The following is an 18,262-nucleotide window of genomic DNA, read 5'->3' as shown; positions in this document are numbered from 1 at the left end:
TTCTCTCAGCCGTTCTTCTGTCGTAGGTTAGGCCTGGGTGTGCACGGCGGAGGGTCCCTGGCCGTGGTCGGGGTGGAGGTTTGGGTTTGGGTGACCTTGACGCTTGACTCTCGCCAACCGAGACGCTAGGTCTGGGGAGGCTGACGTAATCGAGTTATCGAAAGCACGTGGGAAGATCTTCGGCCAGATTGAATCAACGCTGGCTCTGACTCGTCTAACTAGCCTGCGCTCTGACTCGGTCTGTCTCTATCACCTGGTTTGCCAAATCCTTGTCTGCATAACCTGAAGTCTCTTACATTAACTGCACGCATATCATCGACATGGCACCTCCCCCCTCACTTCCTGTTCAGCCACCGAGCGGACCGCATCATGATTCTGCAAAACCCCCACCGAAGTCCCAGAAGGAAATGACCAGAGCTGAGCGGAGAGAGCTCCAGGAATGTCAGCGCGCTGCAAAGGCTACAGCGAAGGCTTCAGGCCAGCCTTCCACATCTGCCTCGGCTCCAAAGAAACCGAATAAAAACGCGGACGCCTCCCCAAGGGCCCCTCCTGTCACGCCGAAACCAAAGGACATGGGCCGGTCTACTACTGCTCACGAATCCACCCTAGGGGACCAGCGCGGCCTACGCATATTTTCGCATTTCGGTGCGCAAAAACGGGTGTCTATCATCAAGGGAGAGATCCATCCGGCAATCCTGCGCCTTGCACTCCAGTTCTCTGAGTTCAAGATCACGGGTGCGAATGCGAGGTGTATTGCTACTCTGAACGCGTTCAAAATTGTACGCAACCTACCCTCAGATCATAGCGTAGTGTGTGACTGATGTGCAGGTCATCCAAGACTATGTCACCCCTCCGAATACTACGCTTTCGCGTCACCTTATGACCCACCTCTCACCACAAATTAGCCATCTAGTTGCTGCACGTCCCATGTCTATAACCATGGGTAATGCAATTCGTCAACTCAAGTTTGATATCAGCAAGTCGAGCATTGATCTTCCGGAGCAGGATGTTCGTATTCACCCCTCCGTTCTCGTATCGCCTGTCCGTACAGTACGTTGATTAATAAGCATATCTCTGTCCACCTTCCCCGCATCTAGGCCAAGGACGCGTTATGCCAGAATATCGACCGTTACATCAGTGAGCGTATCACTGCTGCAGACGGCATCATTGAGGAGAGCTGCTGCAAGAAAATCAAGGATGGGGATGTCATCCTTACCTACTCGCGGTATGCTCTCAATAGCATACTACTTGTTCTCTGCTGAATATTTATCACAGCTCCTCAGTTGTTGAGAAGGTTCTTCTGGCAGCACACGCTGAAGGGCGGCAGTTTTCGGTGATTGTCGCAGACTCAAGACCCCTCTTGGAAGGTAAGGTGCCTTCGCGGCGTGCGCCTTGGCATGATTGACATTTGAGACCTAGGCAAACGTCTTCTTTCCGTTCTGTCGCGGGCAGGGATCCAGTGCACATATCTTCTTCTCCCCTCGCTGGGCTCTATCATCACGGAGGTGTCCACAGTTATTGTAGGAGCACATTCGATACACGGAAACGGCGCTGTGTATTCGAGAGCTGGAACAGCTCTTGTTGCCATGATGGCCAAGCAACACTCGATACCATTCATCGTCTGCTGCGAGACCTACAAATTTTCCGCCGGTGTCCAATTGGATAGTTTCACAAAAAACGAGCTAGGTAAGTACAACATCGTTGGCTCTCCGCCACATGGCGATCTAACTGTTCCCTATAGGTCCCCTAGGTGATGCTTTGACACCGTATCCCCTGGCCAAGCCTCGGGAAGCGCTATTGCTCACGAACGAGCCGCACCTCGAGATTCTGAACCCGCTTTACGACCTAACTCCCCCTACGTCCATTACGGCAGTAGTTACCGAGGTCGGAATCATTCCGGCGACTTCGGTCAGCTCTATTCCTCTAGCACTGTACCGTTTGCCTTGAATAGAACGTCTCGTAAGCGGCTCATTTGCTTATTGCATTGTATGTTGCGATACTCGTGAATTCGCCATGCTATACATCACGGAATACTCTAGATACAGTGTGTCAAGCATGCTCGGTCGTGAACAGAGTACCCTGTCTCACCACACTTGAAGGCAATTCTGGGAAAACACTGCGGAATGGCGATATCACAGATGACAGGTATGAGATCATAGCTCTGATGTCCTGGATGATGAGCTCTGGCTTTCTATGATTTTCCGCTCGATCCATTCGAAAACGGCGTCCGTAACATGTTCTACCGGCTTGTCGAACAAGTATGGTAGGATTGGAACGATAGCAAGACCGGTTGCAGTTGGACCCCATGTCTTGACCCTGGGGTTCTGGCTGTTTACGAATGCCTTCTTCGCCTGCTTCACGGCGGTGTGGATTGTGAAGGCAGGAAGAGCCCTGGCGCGGCAATAACAAAGATCAGCGCAGGAGTCATTTGTTAGAGGGAGATAACGGGTACATCGATGCTATGGATTGAAAGGCTGCACGTTGGGCGCAGACCATTCCGATGCGAGCAGGCTCCGAGAAATGCGCGGCTTCGACGGGCGACGGGCCCTTGCGGTGAGCTTTGTACGCCTCGTAGCCGACATCTCTGCGAAGAATAGATACATGAGCAAGGCTGACGATCTTGATGCGACGTATGCACTGACCCCGCAAGATAAAGCCACGAAATCCCGTATGCTGCGGTTACTACCGCCGGTGGGACAACTGGCCGAAAAGCTTCTCCGACATCACTGGTCTGAGTGTAATTCTGTCGATGCCCGAAACAGAGGTGTCGGGGCACTTACGTAGGCAATGTACCGGGAACCTGCACGCAGCGCCGTCCTCAGACGAGCACCGTATGCCATGTAGCGGACATCCGAGTCCACACTGTCGACATCCTTGTCAGCAAGAGTGTTGAGCTCCTGCTGCACCTCTTCCTTGGCTGTCATTACAGTCTGTGTCATTCTAGTAAAGTGCCGGCGGTGTGTGGTGGGGAACGTTGACAGAGAGCAATCTCAGCAGTTTGAACTGGCAAGCTCGGATGGAGGACACAGTCATGCATATGCCGAGCGCGTTCGTCACAGTACAGACCGGTCGGCGCCTAACAAGAGTTGGGGACGATAACGTTTGCCACGAGTGTTCGAGGTCATTCCGAGGGGCATTTAGGTCGACGCTGACCGTGACATCCGCCGCTGTGAACGTGCGTCGCTGGGGTTCGAACGTCGCTCGAACAAACACGGGGTCGATCACTGGCTATTGCATGCCGATATTGGTTGGCGCCCAAAGTTCAAACCGGATAGCCGGGCAGCAGCTGGCGTCCAAATGCAGCCTCCTTCTTGAGTGAGTCGAACTCCTCTTACTCGCCCACCACCAGGCACCCATGGCCGCCGTCGTCGCTCCTCCTCAGGATACCCCCTCTGCCGCTGCCGCAGTAGTCGGCAATGGTCCGTTCGCCAACGAGGAGCCAGTACCGGACAAGATTAGCGCATATTACAGCCTTGTCTTCCCTAACTTCACCTATTATCTCCAAACTCTGAACGTCACTATCGGACGGCGCTGCATCCCTGCAAATACCGCATCTACATCCGACAGTCCTCAGGTTGATGTTGATCTTGGCCCGCTCAAGAGTGTTTCACGCCTTCACGCCAAGATCGAGTATGACGAAGACGAAGAGCGTTTTGTTCTCATCGTGGTTGGCAGAAACGGCGCTTGGGTTGACGGAGTCTGGTCTGGGAGTGGTAGCAGAGTGCCATTGGGTGACAGGTGCGTAGGCCCACTCGTATCTACTGCGCTCGCCTCATTCCTGTGTAGGTCGCAAATACAAATAGCGTCGCGCACTTTCCACTTTGTCCTGCCCCCACCTCCTGCGCCGCCCGAGGATTCGCCCTCACCTAGCTCTCATTCGTCGGTCGAACACCGGCCACGCTCGCCGTCTGTTGACGTTACGTCTATCGATGTAACGTCTATCTCTCCGCCTTCTTCCATTCCGCCTAACTCTCCGCCGGTTTCCGCCACTGTACCCTCACCACCTGAGAAGGTTCCACCACTACCGGAACCTCAGTTACCCAACTCGAACTCTATAACGAGACTGAAGCTAAATAAGAAGCGCAAGAAGCCAGATGCTGATGCCCTCCCACGAGTCAAACCGGACGTAATGCCACCGAAGCCACAGTACACTTACGCACAGCTGTGCTACCGTGCCATCAAAGCTCTTAGCGGGCGAGCGTCACTTCAGGACATTTGCCAATGGATACAGGATTCGTACGAGTGGTACAAGTATTCCGACAAGGATTGGGAGGTTCGTGACTGTCTCTCGCCCCAGTCGAAGTTCACTGACCGCTGTCCCAGAGTTCTGTACGACACAACCTCTCCTCCAACCGTGCATTCAAGAAAGTCGAACGCGGCCCAGACGAGAAGGGCAAGGGCGCCCTTTGGTCAGTGGATCCCCAGTTCGAGCACACGTTTGAGGAACAGGAGGCTCGTAAGCAGGCTGAGGCGAAGGGCCTTGGCAAGAAAGGCAAAGGTGTTCCTCTCGACCCTCCGCTGAAGCGCAGTGTGAAAGGCGACGCCAAAGGGCCACTTCCTCCCCCACTGACGTCTACACCCCTGATCTTGAAGACATCTTTCAGCCACACGATGAATGCTAGTCCTCTACCTACGAGAAGCGAGTCAGCACCGACGCCTGCACTTCCTCTTCCGGCGAACACAGCGCCCACTCTTCCGCCACCGGACTCGACACAGCCCACTCCCGGCGTGAGTGGCCTCGCACAGCCGGCAGCAGCGCAGGCGTCAGCTTCGCCGGCCGCGCAGGCGTCTTCTATCCCTCCCATTCCTCCGTCTGTCCGTCTTCCGATAGTTGTTGGCGCTGTCCCTTCATCTTCACCCGAGGCTTCTAACGCTGATCCTAAGCCCATTGTTCTGCACCAGAATACTCTCATACTCAACCCAACGATCTTCTCGCATCTCACCCCGCAGCAGCTCCGCGACCTCGAAGCCCTGGGCGCCCAGAAAGCACTCGAGATTCTGCAGGGCTACATCGTGCGCTTCTACAAGGAGAAACTTAGGGCTGAGGGTGGTCGAGGTCGCGGCAGGGGGCGCGGCAGACGGCCGAGAGGCGGAGGATCACAGGGTCCTACTCGATCACAGGCATCGGAAGGGTTGTTTGTCATGACTCCCCTCCCCAATCGCACGGTGAAGCCCGAGCAGAGCAGCACCCCCGAGGCTCCGCCAATGGCCTCCTTACAGCCGCCCACGGAGCGGGCAGAGTCTCCGGTTATTATTATCGACGATGACGAGGACGAGGATGCTCGTGTCGCCAAGCGACCACGCTTGGACGAAGAGGCCCCTGATCGTTGTTGAGCACATGGAGACATTTTGCCACATTTCATAGACTTTCACTAGAGCACTCTCGTTTGGGTACGTTTGTGTGTACTATTAGCCTTGACTCTGTCTGTTTTCCTTCGTGATGGTCGCGACAGCCTCACACAAGACCAGGTCTTTTCAGTATCTTAGCCACGCCTATTCAGCAACGTATCATAGTGGTCATCTAATGGACGTATCCTTGGTCAACTTACGTTGAGCTCGGAAAGTAATCATATGTGCGACTACAGGACAGTGTATAGATGTCGACAAAAATTATTGCATAAACGATGTAGGGTATATTTCGAACTAATTTTGAGATCTTAAACAAGGAAACATGGAAATAGAGTCATGCAGAAGCAGTGGAACATATCATTCTTCGTATTCCAAATGCGCGCCGCGGTGTTGTAAGACGCCAAGCGGAGTCCGTCTACTGCGGCTTCTGCGCTTGCATGCCTTCCACCAGCCTCTTTTTCACCACCTTCGTAACCTCTTCAATGACTCGCACCAAGTCTAACCCTTTCTTCTCCCACTGATCGTCGACTTCGTAGCCCTTGAACGTGACAAGGTGTGCATAGAGCTGGGTCCTCTGTGAGTTCGATCGCCGCCTGTTAGCATCGCTGCCGCTGAGACGACCAATAGGACGCTGCTTACCTTGATGACCTCGATCCCCATGCTCCTTACGGACGTCTTCATGTGTTCGGCAGCATCTACCGCATGCGCGAGGGCAGCATGATAGGTGCGTTTGGCCTCGGGGTTGCCACTAGCGGCCTTCGCGCCGGCCTCGAAGCACGTCTTCAACCGCTCGACCCAGTCCTCGACCATTGCATCTGACGCCTTACGGTGTCCGGTGACGTTGTGGTGGCCAGTAACGTGCTCTAGGGGTTTGGCCACACGGTCCTTCCCAAACTCCATGCGTCGGTTCGCAGGCAGAGGCTGCCTCCCGCGGTGCAGTCTACCTCCAAGCATCTCGCTTGGACGCGGGCCTGCGGTACGCTTCGTGTTGCTCCAGTTATCCGGACGAGGACGCTTGACTCTGGCAATGATATCGACAACTGGCGCTGGCCTCTTTAAAGGCTTCTGGAAGATGGAGTGCTGCTTCTTAGGGTGATCAGGAGTGGTAGACTTGGAGGAAGTGAGTACTGGGTTGGGTGCCGGATCCTGGATGCTGCACAGAAGTTGATCATTGAGATGATCTTCCTCGCCACCTGTGGCTGCTCCGGTGGATGGGTAGTCTGCCTTTTGTGTGTCAGAGTACACTGCTCCAGCTGTTGTGCCATGCTTCTGGGAGCCTGAGGGATTGCCTGTTGTCACACTTTGTATCGTGTTAAAGGCAGGCACCTCAGATATAGGAGAGTTGACTGGGATAGATAGGGCATGAAAAACATGGCGCAATGATGACTGAAGGATGAGGTGGTGCTGATCCTGAGAGATTTGCTGATTATTAACTGATGGTCTTGAGATCTGCAAAGAAGAAATGTCACTGCCGAGACCTCTGATGCATTGTTCAGCAATGAGAGTTACTGACATTTATGGAAGGGTCTGGTGATTGGTCACTGCTTGGTGTCAACATGAATTGAAGTTCTTTGAGTTGTGATTGATGGCGCTTTTTCAAGAGAGACTGATATAAAGAGGGCTCTGCAATTTGCTTTGATTGTTTAGGCACTCCAGTTTCTAGTGGCTTCACATGTGGATTAAGTGGTGAAGATATACGAGGAGAGTAAAAGTGTGAGTGATTTGAAGTTGTGCCAGGATGCGCAAAAACTGAGGTATTGGTAAAATCTGGAAAAATGCAATTAGCACAAGTATTTATAGCAAAATGCATAAAAATATATCACTTTGGTAAGTTGCAAAAGAGCTCTGATGAGGCACAGATGAACAAAGGCTGAGTTCTAGTTCATTGCAACAATTAAATTTTTTAAACATAAATAAAGTTATGTTCACTTACTTTCTATACCATCATTGGTATGAAACAGATGAGAGCTTGAAACATCTTGTGTCCAAGCATGTAGGGTAGATGTTGAAGAAGTAGCTGTATCCATATAACTGGTGCTAGTAGCTGTAATATTTTAATCAAGTTTAAAATATACACTTGTGCTCAAACTAGGCTCCACCAGCTATTGAGGTGGATTTAATGAAAAATATACTGACATGAAATACAAAACTGCTGCAGAGTGTGAAAGATATTGCCAAGCTTCACTTCTCAATCAAGCTCTTAATATATAAATGTGCTAGGACCCCTAATACTTCATGACCCCTAATACTTCATGCTGACTGATACAGTCAGGTGACTTTATTTGAAATTCCAATGCCAAGCCTAATATTAGAATAAACTTTAGCCAATAGCTAAAAGCCCTCATTTCAAATTACCACGATGGTAGCAATATTGCACATCACTGTAACTTGATGTTTACACAGCTATGCTCAACTTTTTGATGGTGGCACCTGATGCCATCACCTTTTTACTAGATATCTCTTTTGGACTTTCCTTTTTATATTCTGCTTATGCTGAAAAATTGCTCTTTTCTTTTTATATATCTTTTCCCTTTGTTTTATTCTTTTAGTTCTCTATTATAGAACAAAAATATAACATTTTCTTGTTTTTGATATTTGAAAACTGGTGACATGCCAGAAAATGCTCAGAGTATGAGAAACAGAGGTAAACTTTGTTGTGGCTGTGTGTCATGTAAGTTCTATGATGCATATAAAGTACATATATGCATACCTTCATTGTAATTGTGTGAGTTAAAAAGCATGGCAAGGGTGGCATACCTGCTTAAGCATTTTAGAAAGGTAATTTGTCATAATTTGTCCTAGGTTACAATGATATTTATATGTATTTACAGATCTCTCTTGCAAAATGAAAAATGTATTGTGTCAAGTTCCAATCACACACCATTACAATTGTTTCTGATTTGCCTTGTCACAGCTAGTCAATTGCTAGTTTTCACACAAGTTATTGTTTGCCATCACACTGCTACCAAAGCAGTTTTTTGATTAAGTATTAGGTCACATGTTACATGTTGCCTCTTATAAAGCAGCTATTACCACACACTTATCTATAATGCTTCTAAATTAGAATTTTTAATGTGTTCATATAGTTACATATGTACTTCGTGCAATCCTGCTTATTGTAGTATTACCATATTTATATATTAAATAAGCACAGCACTTATAATCTGCCTTTTCTCTCTCTCCAGGTTCTTTTATACTTTAAACAAAACTTGTTTCTGCTCTGTATATAAGGTACAAAAATGGTTACTTTTTATAGAGCAAACCAATAGCTGAGTTATTTACTGTTCACTACCAGTACAGTGATACAAAAATTGGTAAGCTCAAATATGTACATATGCTACTCCACTGCTTTCAAATTTGTAAGATAACTTCACTGTTGCCTGTTCTAAACTCCAGTGGATAACAATTAGCAATCACAACATGGTCTAAACCTTGATGAAGCTGTTAACTACAGCTATAGCTTTGATACAACTTAATTGATAAGATTGAACTTGTTCTACCATGAGAAGTACAGAGGAGGCAGCCTGCTCAGCTGTGATCTAAAATATTTGTCATCACGGATGGAGGTCAAACATTATTGAGCCATTGAGGATGTCCGTGGGAGCATGTCAAGTCCGTAGTCATGCGACAAGAGAACGAGCGCGGCAGACACCGGATGGCACACGTTTGGAAGCCAAGCTGTCACCGGAGCCTGTACGAACTGTGGGCGAATAGCAAAGCGCGTCCCATAAACGTGCTTGCACGTCACGCTCGAGGAGAAAAAGGCTAAAGGTTGGCGTGTGTGCGTTTAAAATCGGAGATTGGGTTCAATGTGACACACAATCCCCAACGAGCGCGTCGCTGGCCACAACGAGGCGCCTCTGAGCGTACGGTAGCAGGTGCTCTGCAGTTCGGCCGGCGATAGTTGGGGGAGAGGGAATTTCGCGCAATAGAACGGGGGAGAAGCGGGCGAGGTTCAGATAGGGAGGTGGCCCGAATGGCAGACGATGGCGAGGAGCGGGTCCGATGCGGGTGAGGAGGCCATTGGATGGAGCAACGGCTGGGAACGAGGGCGGACGGAAAGACACGAGAAGATCGTGGAGGTGCAAACGTGCGTCGTTACGTACGGCAGCATGGGGCCAGGCTCGAGGAAGACCCAGATCACCGAGAACGCTGTGAGGGCTGCTGCGCAGACGGCGTCGAGGGTGTTTCGAGGACTGTCTCAGACGGCAGACGCAGTGAACAGCGGGGGTCGCGGCCATGTTTTTTGCACAGGAGGGGAGAGCACCGGGGCGGGAAATGATTTGTCAGCAGGCTCACGGGGTCTCGGTACGGACCCACGTGTGAGGCCTGTGAGGGATGCCCATATCGTCACTGGCAGCAGAGGCTTTGATTGCCCCGACCGCCTCGAGTCCAGAGATACACACACACCCGTTCGCTCACCTCCACTGCGGCCGCAGAAAAACAAGAGAAAACAAATATTCCCTCTTCCTCCATCTCCCCGAATCCAAACCATCTCTGATCTGCACCAACGTTGCTCGCTCCGTTTACGTCTTCCCGGTGCACCAAGCACTTATATCCTCGCCTCTCCTTAGGTCAGTTCTCTCTCCTCCGTTTCCTGCCCTTTCTCAAGTCCGCTCCCGTTGTCACCCGTCCGTTTTCTCGAACAGTTCATGGGGCCTCGCCCAGCAAGTCCCCACGCGGAGCAACCATCCTACCGTTTTCCGCCCTCGCCCTCTACCTCGGCCTCGACTCCTACCCACTCTCGCCTCGCGTTTGATCCCCCGCAGGCCAGGGACAGGCCTCCATTTTCCCCACCTTCCACCCGCCGCGCCGCCTCCCACAAGCTACAGTCGCCCACAAAGCGATCGAACGACTACTATGAGTCAGAATCAGACAGTTCTGGCACGGAAACCAAGCACGGTCCACTCTCCCCCCAGTCTCCTGTCCGCCGCAGGGCAACCCGAAAACCATCGGATAGGGCCCTAACACTACCCTCGTCTCGTACCGCTCCCGTCGATTTTCTCCACTCCAAGGGCCCTCCAGCTACCCAGCGACCCCTGTCTAGACGTTCATCCTCTGCTTCGTCCTCGTCGTCCTCGAGCGGCTCACCGTGGAAGCCCCATCCGCCCTCCACCTCTTCGGGTATTGGACGCAAGGTCGCCGCTTCCCTCGACCTCTTCAAGGAGTCCGTCACCACCCCCAGCCTTGAGCAACCGAATCCTTTTGAGAGCGGCCGCTCTGTCTCTTCAACCTCGCGTCATCGTAGTGGGTCTTTCCAGAAACTCAATGATGTCGGCGAGCCCCAGTTTGAGTTTGTCAAGCGGTCCGATTGGCCTGAACGTGAAGCCGCCGCCATACGAAGGGAGAAGAGCACTACCGTGCTAGAACGGGTTAAAACGCGAGAAAGCATGAGTAGTACGCGGGAAGAGGACAGTCGGCGGAGGAAGGAGAGACAAGCTTCGCTACGAGACACGGCTCTTGGCGACCTAGTCCAGTGGCGCAACACTGTCGCAGCGAACCAGGACGATGGTCGGGGCCGGCCACGAGAGCGCCCACTTTGGCCCGAAGACAAAGTGGACGGTATTCTTGCGGGCCCGCCTGCTAGTGAAAGCTCTGCCTCGTTGAGCACGACGTACCAGGAAAGGAATGACCGTACACCACCTTCTTCGTTATATCGAGGACAGCCTTCTCGGGCGCATTGCTCTCTCCCCAATGCTGAAGAGCAACTATCGCCCTTACTGCCCAGCTCACTTTTCGTGTCCACTCCTGAGCATGCAGTCCCTCCCCCTGCCTTGGTACCGCAAGGCGCATCACCACAGCCCGCTAGCGGTCCCTCCTCTCCTCTTTCGCTCACCCCTCAATCTCGCCGCCAGCCTGCATCCATTGTTCCACCGCCTCCTTCGTTATCGCTTTGGTCCTCAGACGACGAGAGCGAGTCCGCATGGGAAACCGCCTCCGTGGCGACCACTACCTCCACTTCTACTTCATCACCCTTCCCTTTGTCGCCTTCGAGAACAAGTCCAGTACCCCAGCCTATTGTGAGGCACCCGAGTGATGAGGATGACGAGCAGCAAGGTGGTCCCTTGACGCGCTTTCACGATCTTGACTTGGGCCAGGGAGATGAGCCTCTTCACCACGACCTACCCGATGATTGGACATTCAACCTCTCGCAGGAGAGCCTTCCGCATATACCTCTGCGCCCGTTCAGAAACCAGGTCGGCGGCCATACCGCTATCTACAAGTTCACGAAGCGTGCGGTGTGCAAGGTGAGTTAATAGATGGCTCCACTGGGCGGACATTCATACTAACCTGAGTGTAGCCTCTGGTTTCTCGGGAGAACCTGTTCTACGAGGCCGTGGAGCGCGAAGCGCCGCCGCTTCTCGATTTTATTCCGCGCTACCTCGGTGTTATGCTCGTTAGCTATCGACGAGTGCCGCGGGCCGTTGGCTCGCCGCCCAAGGAGTCGATGGCATCGCATTTACACCGTCCGAGCTTCCCGAAGTCTGCGTCGGGTGCCCTGACAATCATGCCGAAGCAAGGGCGTGGCAACGGTTCGGGCGACGAGTATGATCAAGGGGAAGCGACTGACACTGGTGAAGCAGAGTTGCCCGAGGTTGTCCTTGATCGCAATCGCCATATCGTTCCCGAGTGGATGTTGCGTGGTCAACGAGGGCGCGCCTTGTCGCAGTCGGCGAGCATGGGCCCTAGCTTCGTTAGTCGTCGTCTCCATCGGCATCACCTGAACGGTTACACCGCTTCCAGCCCCGACCTCGCATCGACCGCTGTATCGAACCAGGCTGTGTCGTTCAGTGCACCAAGTGTTAAGCAGACTTCCAGCCCGCTTGCGCAGAGTCAGATACTTGATCTTGATGTCCCCACTCCCACGAACTCACCGAGACTGTCATCGCGCACCCAGCCGCCGAGTCCCAGCACCACACCTCGCGCTTCATTCCGGGTGTCTGAGACCGACACTGAAGCGGTTCTAGCCAGGTCTTTGCGGTCACACGAGCTGTCGTTCAGCAGCCTTCCGCCAGGTCTTTGCGGTGGTCGAGGGTCAACGATGGTGAACACCAAGTTCAAAGATCATGTTTTCAGCACTCTTTTGCGGCGATTATGTCGGCGACGTCGTAGCCGCACCGACGACGATGGTGATGTCGCAGACGCCGAAGGCGAGGGTGCAGGTTTGGGCGGTGAGGCCCTGCGTACACGGAGGAAGAAGCTGAGTCAGGTGGAGAGGCTGCGCATGGAAGAGGGCGTATTCTATGGCGGCTCGGCTCTGCGGCGTGTGCAGAGTGATGATCACTTGGAGACGCAGCCGTCAGACATTTTCCCGTTCGAGGCGTACCATACTGCTCGGGAGGATGAGGCGGGGGATACCGCCAGCACATACACGCCCCGGTCGAGGAGGCATAGTTCGCCTAGGACATCGGATCATCCGTCGCCGCACCGCCTCATGGAACCACACGTACCCGCAGAACATCCTACTTCTCTCACGGGTCCTGGTCACCGTGAGATGGACGGCTCTGTTACGAGGCAGAACCATTTCATACTGATGGAGGATTTGACGGGGCGACTGAAGCACTCTTGTGTTCTGGATTTGAAAATGGGTACAAGGCAGTATGGTATGGATGCTACGCCTCTGAAGAAAAAGAGCCAACGCAAGAAGTGCGATAGGACCACGAGTCGGACCCTTGGAGTCAGGGTGTGTGGCATGCAGGTAAGTTTCAGCTCCTGATTGCAATCTATATATGTGCGGCTGTCATATGGACCCATAATCTCCTAGACAGCCTGTACTTTTTCTCGTGGTCTGGACTGAAGCTGACTGATAATGCTTGTTCCTGAAAGGTTTGGAACCATTCCACCCAGTCGTACATCACCCAAGACAAGTATAAGGGTCGAGAAGTGCGCACCGAAGACTTCCCTTCCGTGCTCGCGTCTTTCTTGCACGATGGCGAGCGCTTGCTCGTGTACCAGATCCCCGTCATACTCCGCAAGTTGTATGCCCTCGCGCGGATCATCAGCCGCCTCAAGGGTTTCCGTTTCTATGGGTGCAGCCTGCTCATGATCTACGATGGCGACCACGACGCCCAGGAAGCCTTCCGCTCCGCAAGCATGGAGAGCGTTTCCGCACGTAGCAAACGAGGCGAGTCGCTTGAACGGCAGCTCGACAGTCGTACGCCCGATTCAGAGCAACCCAAACAGAGCTTACGGCGATCGCGCAGCGAGGACCTACTTGTCGGACCCGTGTCATTCCGCAGAGACAGGCGCCGCAAGCGTGGCGAGGTCCAGATCCGCCTTGTGGACTTTGCGCACACCACCACCGGGCGTGACTGGCTCCCATATCCGCCGCCGGACTATCTCAAGATGGATGAGGTTACGAGCGGGAAGGGATACCAAGCCGAAGTCGACCCAGAGACCGGTCTGCTCTACGCGCGCTTCCCACCACACTATCCTGATCAGCCCGACCGCGGCTTCCTTTTTGGCCTGATGAATCTTTCCGAGAGCCTCGAGAAGACTTGGAATGACGAGCGACTGCGTCGGATTAAGGTCTCACGAGACCACCTTGGCGCGAACGACGAGCAACTACCGCCACTGTCACTCGAGGGCAAAGAGATCTTCAAGGAGATCTTTGGATCTCCGAGCGAGGAACTTGACCTCGGGATGATTTCGACTTGATAACCAGAGCATATACCTTCCTTTCTGGTTCTTCCGTATCTTCTTTGGCATTACCCTCACTCTGTGCTGTCGTCCTGCCATCCCTTCTTTAACCGTCTTTATTTGATCATATTTCTTGTTGCATATCACCTGGCCCAGGTCCTCTGCTGTCATGCTCGTCCTCATTCTTATCATTTGGTCACATTCTGGACTAGATTTACTTATGGTCTGCGCATGTACAATCACGCACGTATAATTTCGTCAATGCAAAAGCATCGCACTTAGATTTTTTCAGCCTTCCTCGCGGAGGGTGTCACGACGTTAAGTGAGGTGACCGCTAGGCAGCAGGAACGAGGTCTTTTTTCTCCACCTCCACTTCTCTACCTCGGGGCTTCGCTAGTAGCAGCAGGTGACCGATAGACCCAAAAGTTGCACCGCTTTTACAGGCAGTATCAGCAGTCATGATGGGCTGGAATATGCGGCCGGTGTCTATTGATGCAAGTAGAGTAAACAGGACGTGTGTCGAGGCGGGAATGCAGCCTCAGCAGGCCGGATGTTTATTCCTCCTTGGTGACATACTTGTCGCGGATATCTTTCCATTGTTTCTGTACACCCGTCAAGGCCACTTAGTACGATGTAGAGTCAATTAATACGATGTACGTACGCCCTGGTTCCAGCGGTCCCAGAAGCTCGTGATGCCGACGTCGAAGCCCATACCGAACGCGAACGCGCCGGCAAAGATGGTCGTAACGTAAACACCTATGAGAAACATAATGGTGAGGCGAGAGGACAGCTGAAGAGAATATTGCGATAGAATGGCTCTAATACTAACTGTTACGCTTGACCAGGGCGTTGTAGAAAGTGTTTGCGAGCTACAAGAAAACCCGGAGGCGTCGGCATAAGCGGATATTAATGATAGCTGTTAGTCAGTACATACGCTCATTTTGTCTTTTGAGCAGAGACTCGAGAGAGCAATCCGAGTAGCTGGTAGTATGAGAGTATGTCCGTGTCCCTCCGTAAACGACCTCGCGCGGCGGAGTTTCAACGGGCGTTTGTGTGTCCAGGCCTTCCTCAACTTCGTCTTTCGCGTCGGCGCGTTACGCCAATACGACGGGAAGACATCCTCACCCGACTATCTGCTGTCTGTTCATCCCGATGTCGCTCCTAAAAACTATTCGAATACCGCAGCTGCGCTCATCCGGTCGGCCAGTACTGGCTGCACGAATGTCATCCCTTCCCGGCAGCCAATCTTTCAACGACTACACCGCAGAGCAGTCAGTCTCGGAGCTCGATGATCTACCTCCAATAGGCCCAGAAAGTGCCTATCCGTCCGCCGCCCCAAACCCGCTCTCTCGGGCCAGGACTGCGGTGCCCCCAACACGCGAGAGGAACACGCACTTTCTGTACGTGCGCACAACCCCGAACAACAACATTGTCACGTTTACGCGACCAGACGGCTCGCCCCTCATGACTGTGAGCGGCGGCCAGGTTGGCTACAAGCACAAGGCTCGGGGAACTGCTGAAGCGGCTCACCTGTGCGCGATCAAGGCGTTCAAGCGCATTGAGGAGGAGTCTGCGCGGAATGGGGGCAGTATGACGTTAGAGGTGTGCTTCAACGGATTTGCACGGGGGCGGGACGCGGTACAGAAGGCGCTGCTGGCTACAGAGGCTGCTCATATTCGTGCGCTGGTTTCGCGAGTAACCGACAATACAAATATCAAGATTGGCGGAACGAGGTCGAAGAAAGCTCGCCGGACATAAACATCTTGGATGTTGCTGGGTTCGTGAGTTGGTTCGACTGTCACTCGCCGCATGCATATTGAGCTCAACATCGTAGCCATAATATCTCTTGCTATATTCCATTTGGAACCAAAGTCACTGGAAACACTTTCTGCACCTGTGCAATGCACCAAACACCGCTGTCGCTCTCAGCAAAGCACTGTCTCGAATGATTATCCCCGCATAGAGACTACCTCCCTCTATTCTATCACACAACGCTTAAGCTCTTCTGCTCGTATCTCCTGTCAATACGTTCGCTTTGCTCTCGTCTTCCTGGCTCGTCCAATATTAAAATGTGAATCTTGTCACGTGATATAAGGCCTGTCATCGGAAATGTGTCATTGGCCGATCCATGCTTTGTGCTGAGCTGACGTCCAGCACCGGCATGCGGCAGGTGAAAAGATGGCTGCGCAGGCGGGCAATAAAGACCCTTCAACCTAATCCACTACCTGTATACCCACCGACGACACTTTCACTAGAACTATAGAGACCATAGCTTCACGACAGCTCTTTCGATTTACTTCAGCTATACGTATGGCTACTGCGGCGTCCACGATGACCGAGGCGGAAGCGGCGGTGGTGTCTGATGCCATGCCGCTACCGTTACCTCCGGCAAAGGATATTCCTTCGACGTTTTTGTCCAGTGTGAAGAGCTGGTGAGTAATGTCTCGATGGCCTAGGCGCAGGCCTGACTGGTGCACTGTTCAGGTGGTCTGCGGGGGAGAGGGAGAGTGCCGCAAGTGAAGAGAGACTACTGAGGTACGCACGTGCATCGCAAGAGAACAGTTCCAGCTCACTGGGCGACATATGCACAGGAAGCTGCCCTACTTCCGTTCGACGGAATCTGCGACGCCAACATCTGCTAATCATCCTGTTGTTGCCACAAGTACTCGGGTGGAACTCAGCAATCCGAAACACCACATCAACACGTTCTCTATAACTCCGAACGCCGCCTCACCCTCAGCTCCCCCGCCGGCTGTTGTCCTGCATGGGTACGGTGCCGGCCTCGGCTTCTTCTTCCAGAACTTTCCTGTCTTAGGCGACTGGGCAGGCAGGCGGCGCACCTCGGTCTTCGCGGTAGACTGGCTCGGGATGGGGAGATCTGCTCGAGTGCCCTTTGCTGTCAAGGCAAAGCGCGACGATATCGATGGGCGCGTGGCCGAGGCAGAGTCGTTCTTCATCGATTCCCTGGAGGAGTGGCGGCAGAAGATGGGACTTGAGCGCATGACCCTCATCGGGCACTCGTTAGGCGGATACTTGAGCATTGCGTACGCTCTGAAGCATCCGACTCGTGTGAGCAAGCTCATCTTGCTCTCGCCTGCCGGCATACCGCGAGATCCGAACACGACTGTGTACTCGAGGGAAGTCGCCGACTTGCAAGTCTCTGGGGACGACGACCACGCGGAACCAGCGAGCGCGGAGGACGTGAAATCCATGCGGTCTGGTCAGCGAGCTGAACAGCGCAAGGAGAGCCGCTCCAGGAAGTTGTTCACCTACCTCTGGGAGGAAGGCTGGAGTCCATTCCAAGTTGTTCGTGCCACAGGACTTTGGGGTCCATTGCTTGTCGGGAAGTATTCCAGCCGACGTTTCATTGGCTTGGGTATGGAGGATACCCGAGCGATGCATGAGTATATACTCAACATTACCCTGATGAAAGGCTCTGGTGAATACTGCATCTGTAAGCTGTCCCAGTTGTTTGAGTCGTGCAGTGTAATTAACACTCGATAGCCCACCTACTGGCTCCGGGAGCACATGCGCGACGACCTATGGTCGATCGAGTTCACGATCTCAAGATCCCTGTCACCTTCATCTGTGGGTGTTTGTTCATTCATGCGGTGTGTTGCGTTAGCTGACATGTTTCTCAGACGGCGATAACGACTGGATGGATCCCGAGGGCGGTGCTAAATCTGTTGAGAACCTCCGCAAGTCAGGCAATGGTCAAGGCAGGATGTACATCGTCCCACACGCCGGACACCACCGTATGTCTACCCTATCGTGTCCGTTCTCTTGACCTGACACGTATCACGTTTGTAGTCTATCTCGATAACCCCAAGGCTACTAACGATCTGTTAATCAAAGAGCTAGACCGCGACTTGCGCGCATAGAGTGGCATATGCCTCTTCATGTAGATACCCTCACGGGGACTTTAGGACGTGACCCTTGCATTAACCAGTCTGTGCATCGTATGTTCACGGACACGCGCTCATTTGTCCTCGTCTATTGTATAATTTCTACTGAGTCTGAGTGTAATCTAGATCTCCAGCCGACACAGGCTTTAATCTAACATGGTCAGATGCCATACCTTGTAGCGTTCTGTAATGTCTGCAAACTGTTAAGTTATTTCGCTTTCCCGCTCAAGATTCGATCCCCCATAGAGTATGTGCCAAGAAACTGGCCTACGCACTTTGCCAATCGACGTAATCGCTCGATTGGCTGCCAGTGGACGTTGTCGTCATCAATGTCACTGTGGCTTCACGAAGAGCACGATCTGTCGTTC

At 52.8% G+C, this 18,262-nt stretch overlaps 5 protein-coding genes across 5 annotated transcripts; all 5 read left to right on the top strand.

The window, feature by feature from the left end:
* Window positions 1–233: 233 nt before the first annotated feature.
* On the top strand, window positions 234–3,307 carry PHACADRAFT_205686 (uncharacterized protein). Its single transcript, XM_007391968.1, has 6 exons — window positions 234–779; window positions 829–1,041; window positions 1,098–1,225; window positions 1,276–1,367; window positions 1,420–1,686; window positions 1,742–3,307. The coding sequence occupies exons 1-6, from the start codon at window positions 321–323 to the stop codon at window positions 1,945–1,947; spliced, it is 1,365 nt and encodes a 454-aa protein (XP_007392030.1). The 5' UTR covers window positions 234–320; the 3' UTR covers window positions 1,948–3,307.
* Window positions 3,308–3,321: 14 nt separating this feature from the next.
* Window positions 3,322–5,934, top strand: PHACADRAFT_114271 (uncharacterized protein). Its single transcript, XM_007391967.1, has 3 exons — window positions 3,322–3,738; window positions 3,787–4,273; window positions 4,324–5,934. The coding sequence occupies exons 1-3, from the start codon at window positions 3,356–3,358 to the stop codon at window positions 5,332–5,334; spliced, it is 1,881 nt and encodes a 626-aa protein (XP_007392029.1). The 5' UTR covers window positions 3,322–3,355; the 3' UTR covers window positions 5,335–5,934.
* Window positions 5,935–8,810: 2,876 nt separating this feature from the next.
* Window positions 8,811–14,630, top strand: PHACADRAFT_205682 (uncharacterized protein). Its single transcript, XM_007391966.1, has 3 exons — window positions 8,811–11,597; window positions 11,651–13,048; window positions 13,177–14,630. Exons 1-3 carry the CDS (start codon window positions 10,002–10,004, stop codon window positions 14,005–14,007), a joined length of 3,825 nt encoding a protein of 1,274 aa, XP_007392028.1. The 5' UTR covers window positions 8,811–10,001; the 3' UTR covers window positions 14,008–14,630.
* A 532-nt stretch (window positions 14,631–15,162) lies between these two features.
* PHACADRAFT_249982 (uncharacterized protein) lies at window positions 15,163–15,964 on the top strand. The gene is made up of 2 exons (XM_007391965.1): window positions 15,163–15,770; window positions 15,824–15,964. The coding sequence occupies exon 1, from the start codon at window positions 15,211–15,213 to the stop codon at window positions 15,745–15,747; it is 537 nt and encodes a 178-aa protein (XP_007392027.1). The 5' UTR covers window positions 15,163–15,210; the 3' UTR covers window positions 15,748–15,770; window positions 15,824–15,964.
* A 282-nt stretch (window positions 15,965–16,246) lies between these two features.
* On the top strand, window positions 16,247–18,059 carry PHACADRAFT_249980 (uncharacterized protein). Its single transcript, XM_007391964.1, has 6 exons — window positions 16,247–16,421; window positions 16,474–16,524; window positions 16,581–17,443; window positions 17,494–17,577; window positions 17,631–17,744; window positions 17,800–18,059. Exons 1-6 carry the CDS (start codon window positions 16,321–16,323, stop codon window positions 17,868–17,870), a joined length of 1,284 nt encoding a protein of 427 aa, XP_007392026.1. The 5' UTR covers window positions 16,247–16,320; the 3' UTR covers window positions 17,871–18,059.
* The last annotated feature ends 203 nt before the right edge of the window (window positions 18,060–18,262 follow it).

The sequence above is a fragment of the Phanerochaete carnosa genome (genome assembly GCF_000300595.1).
Source record: "Phanerochaete carnosa HHB-10118-sp unplaced genomic scaffold PHACAscaffold_2, whole genome shotgun sequence".
Lineage (NCBI taxonomy): Eukaryota > Fungi > Basidiomycota > Agaricomycetes > Polyporales > Phanerochaetaceae > Phanerochaete > Phanerochaete carnosa.
This window is presented reverse-complemented; position numbering and strand designations above follow the sequence as displayed.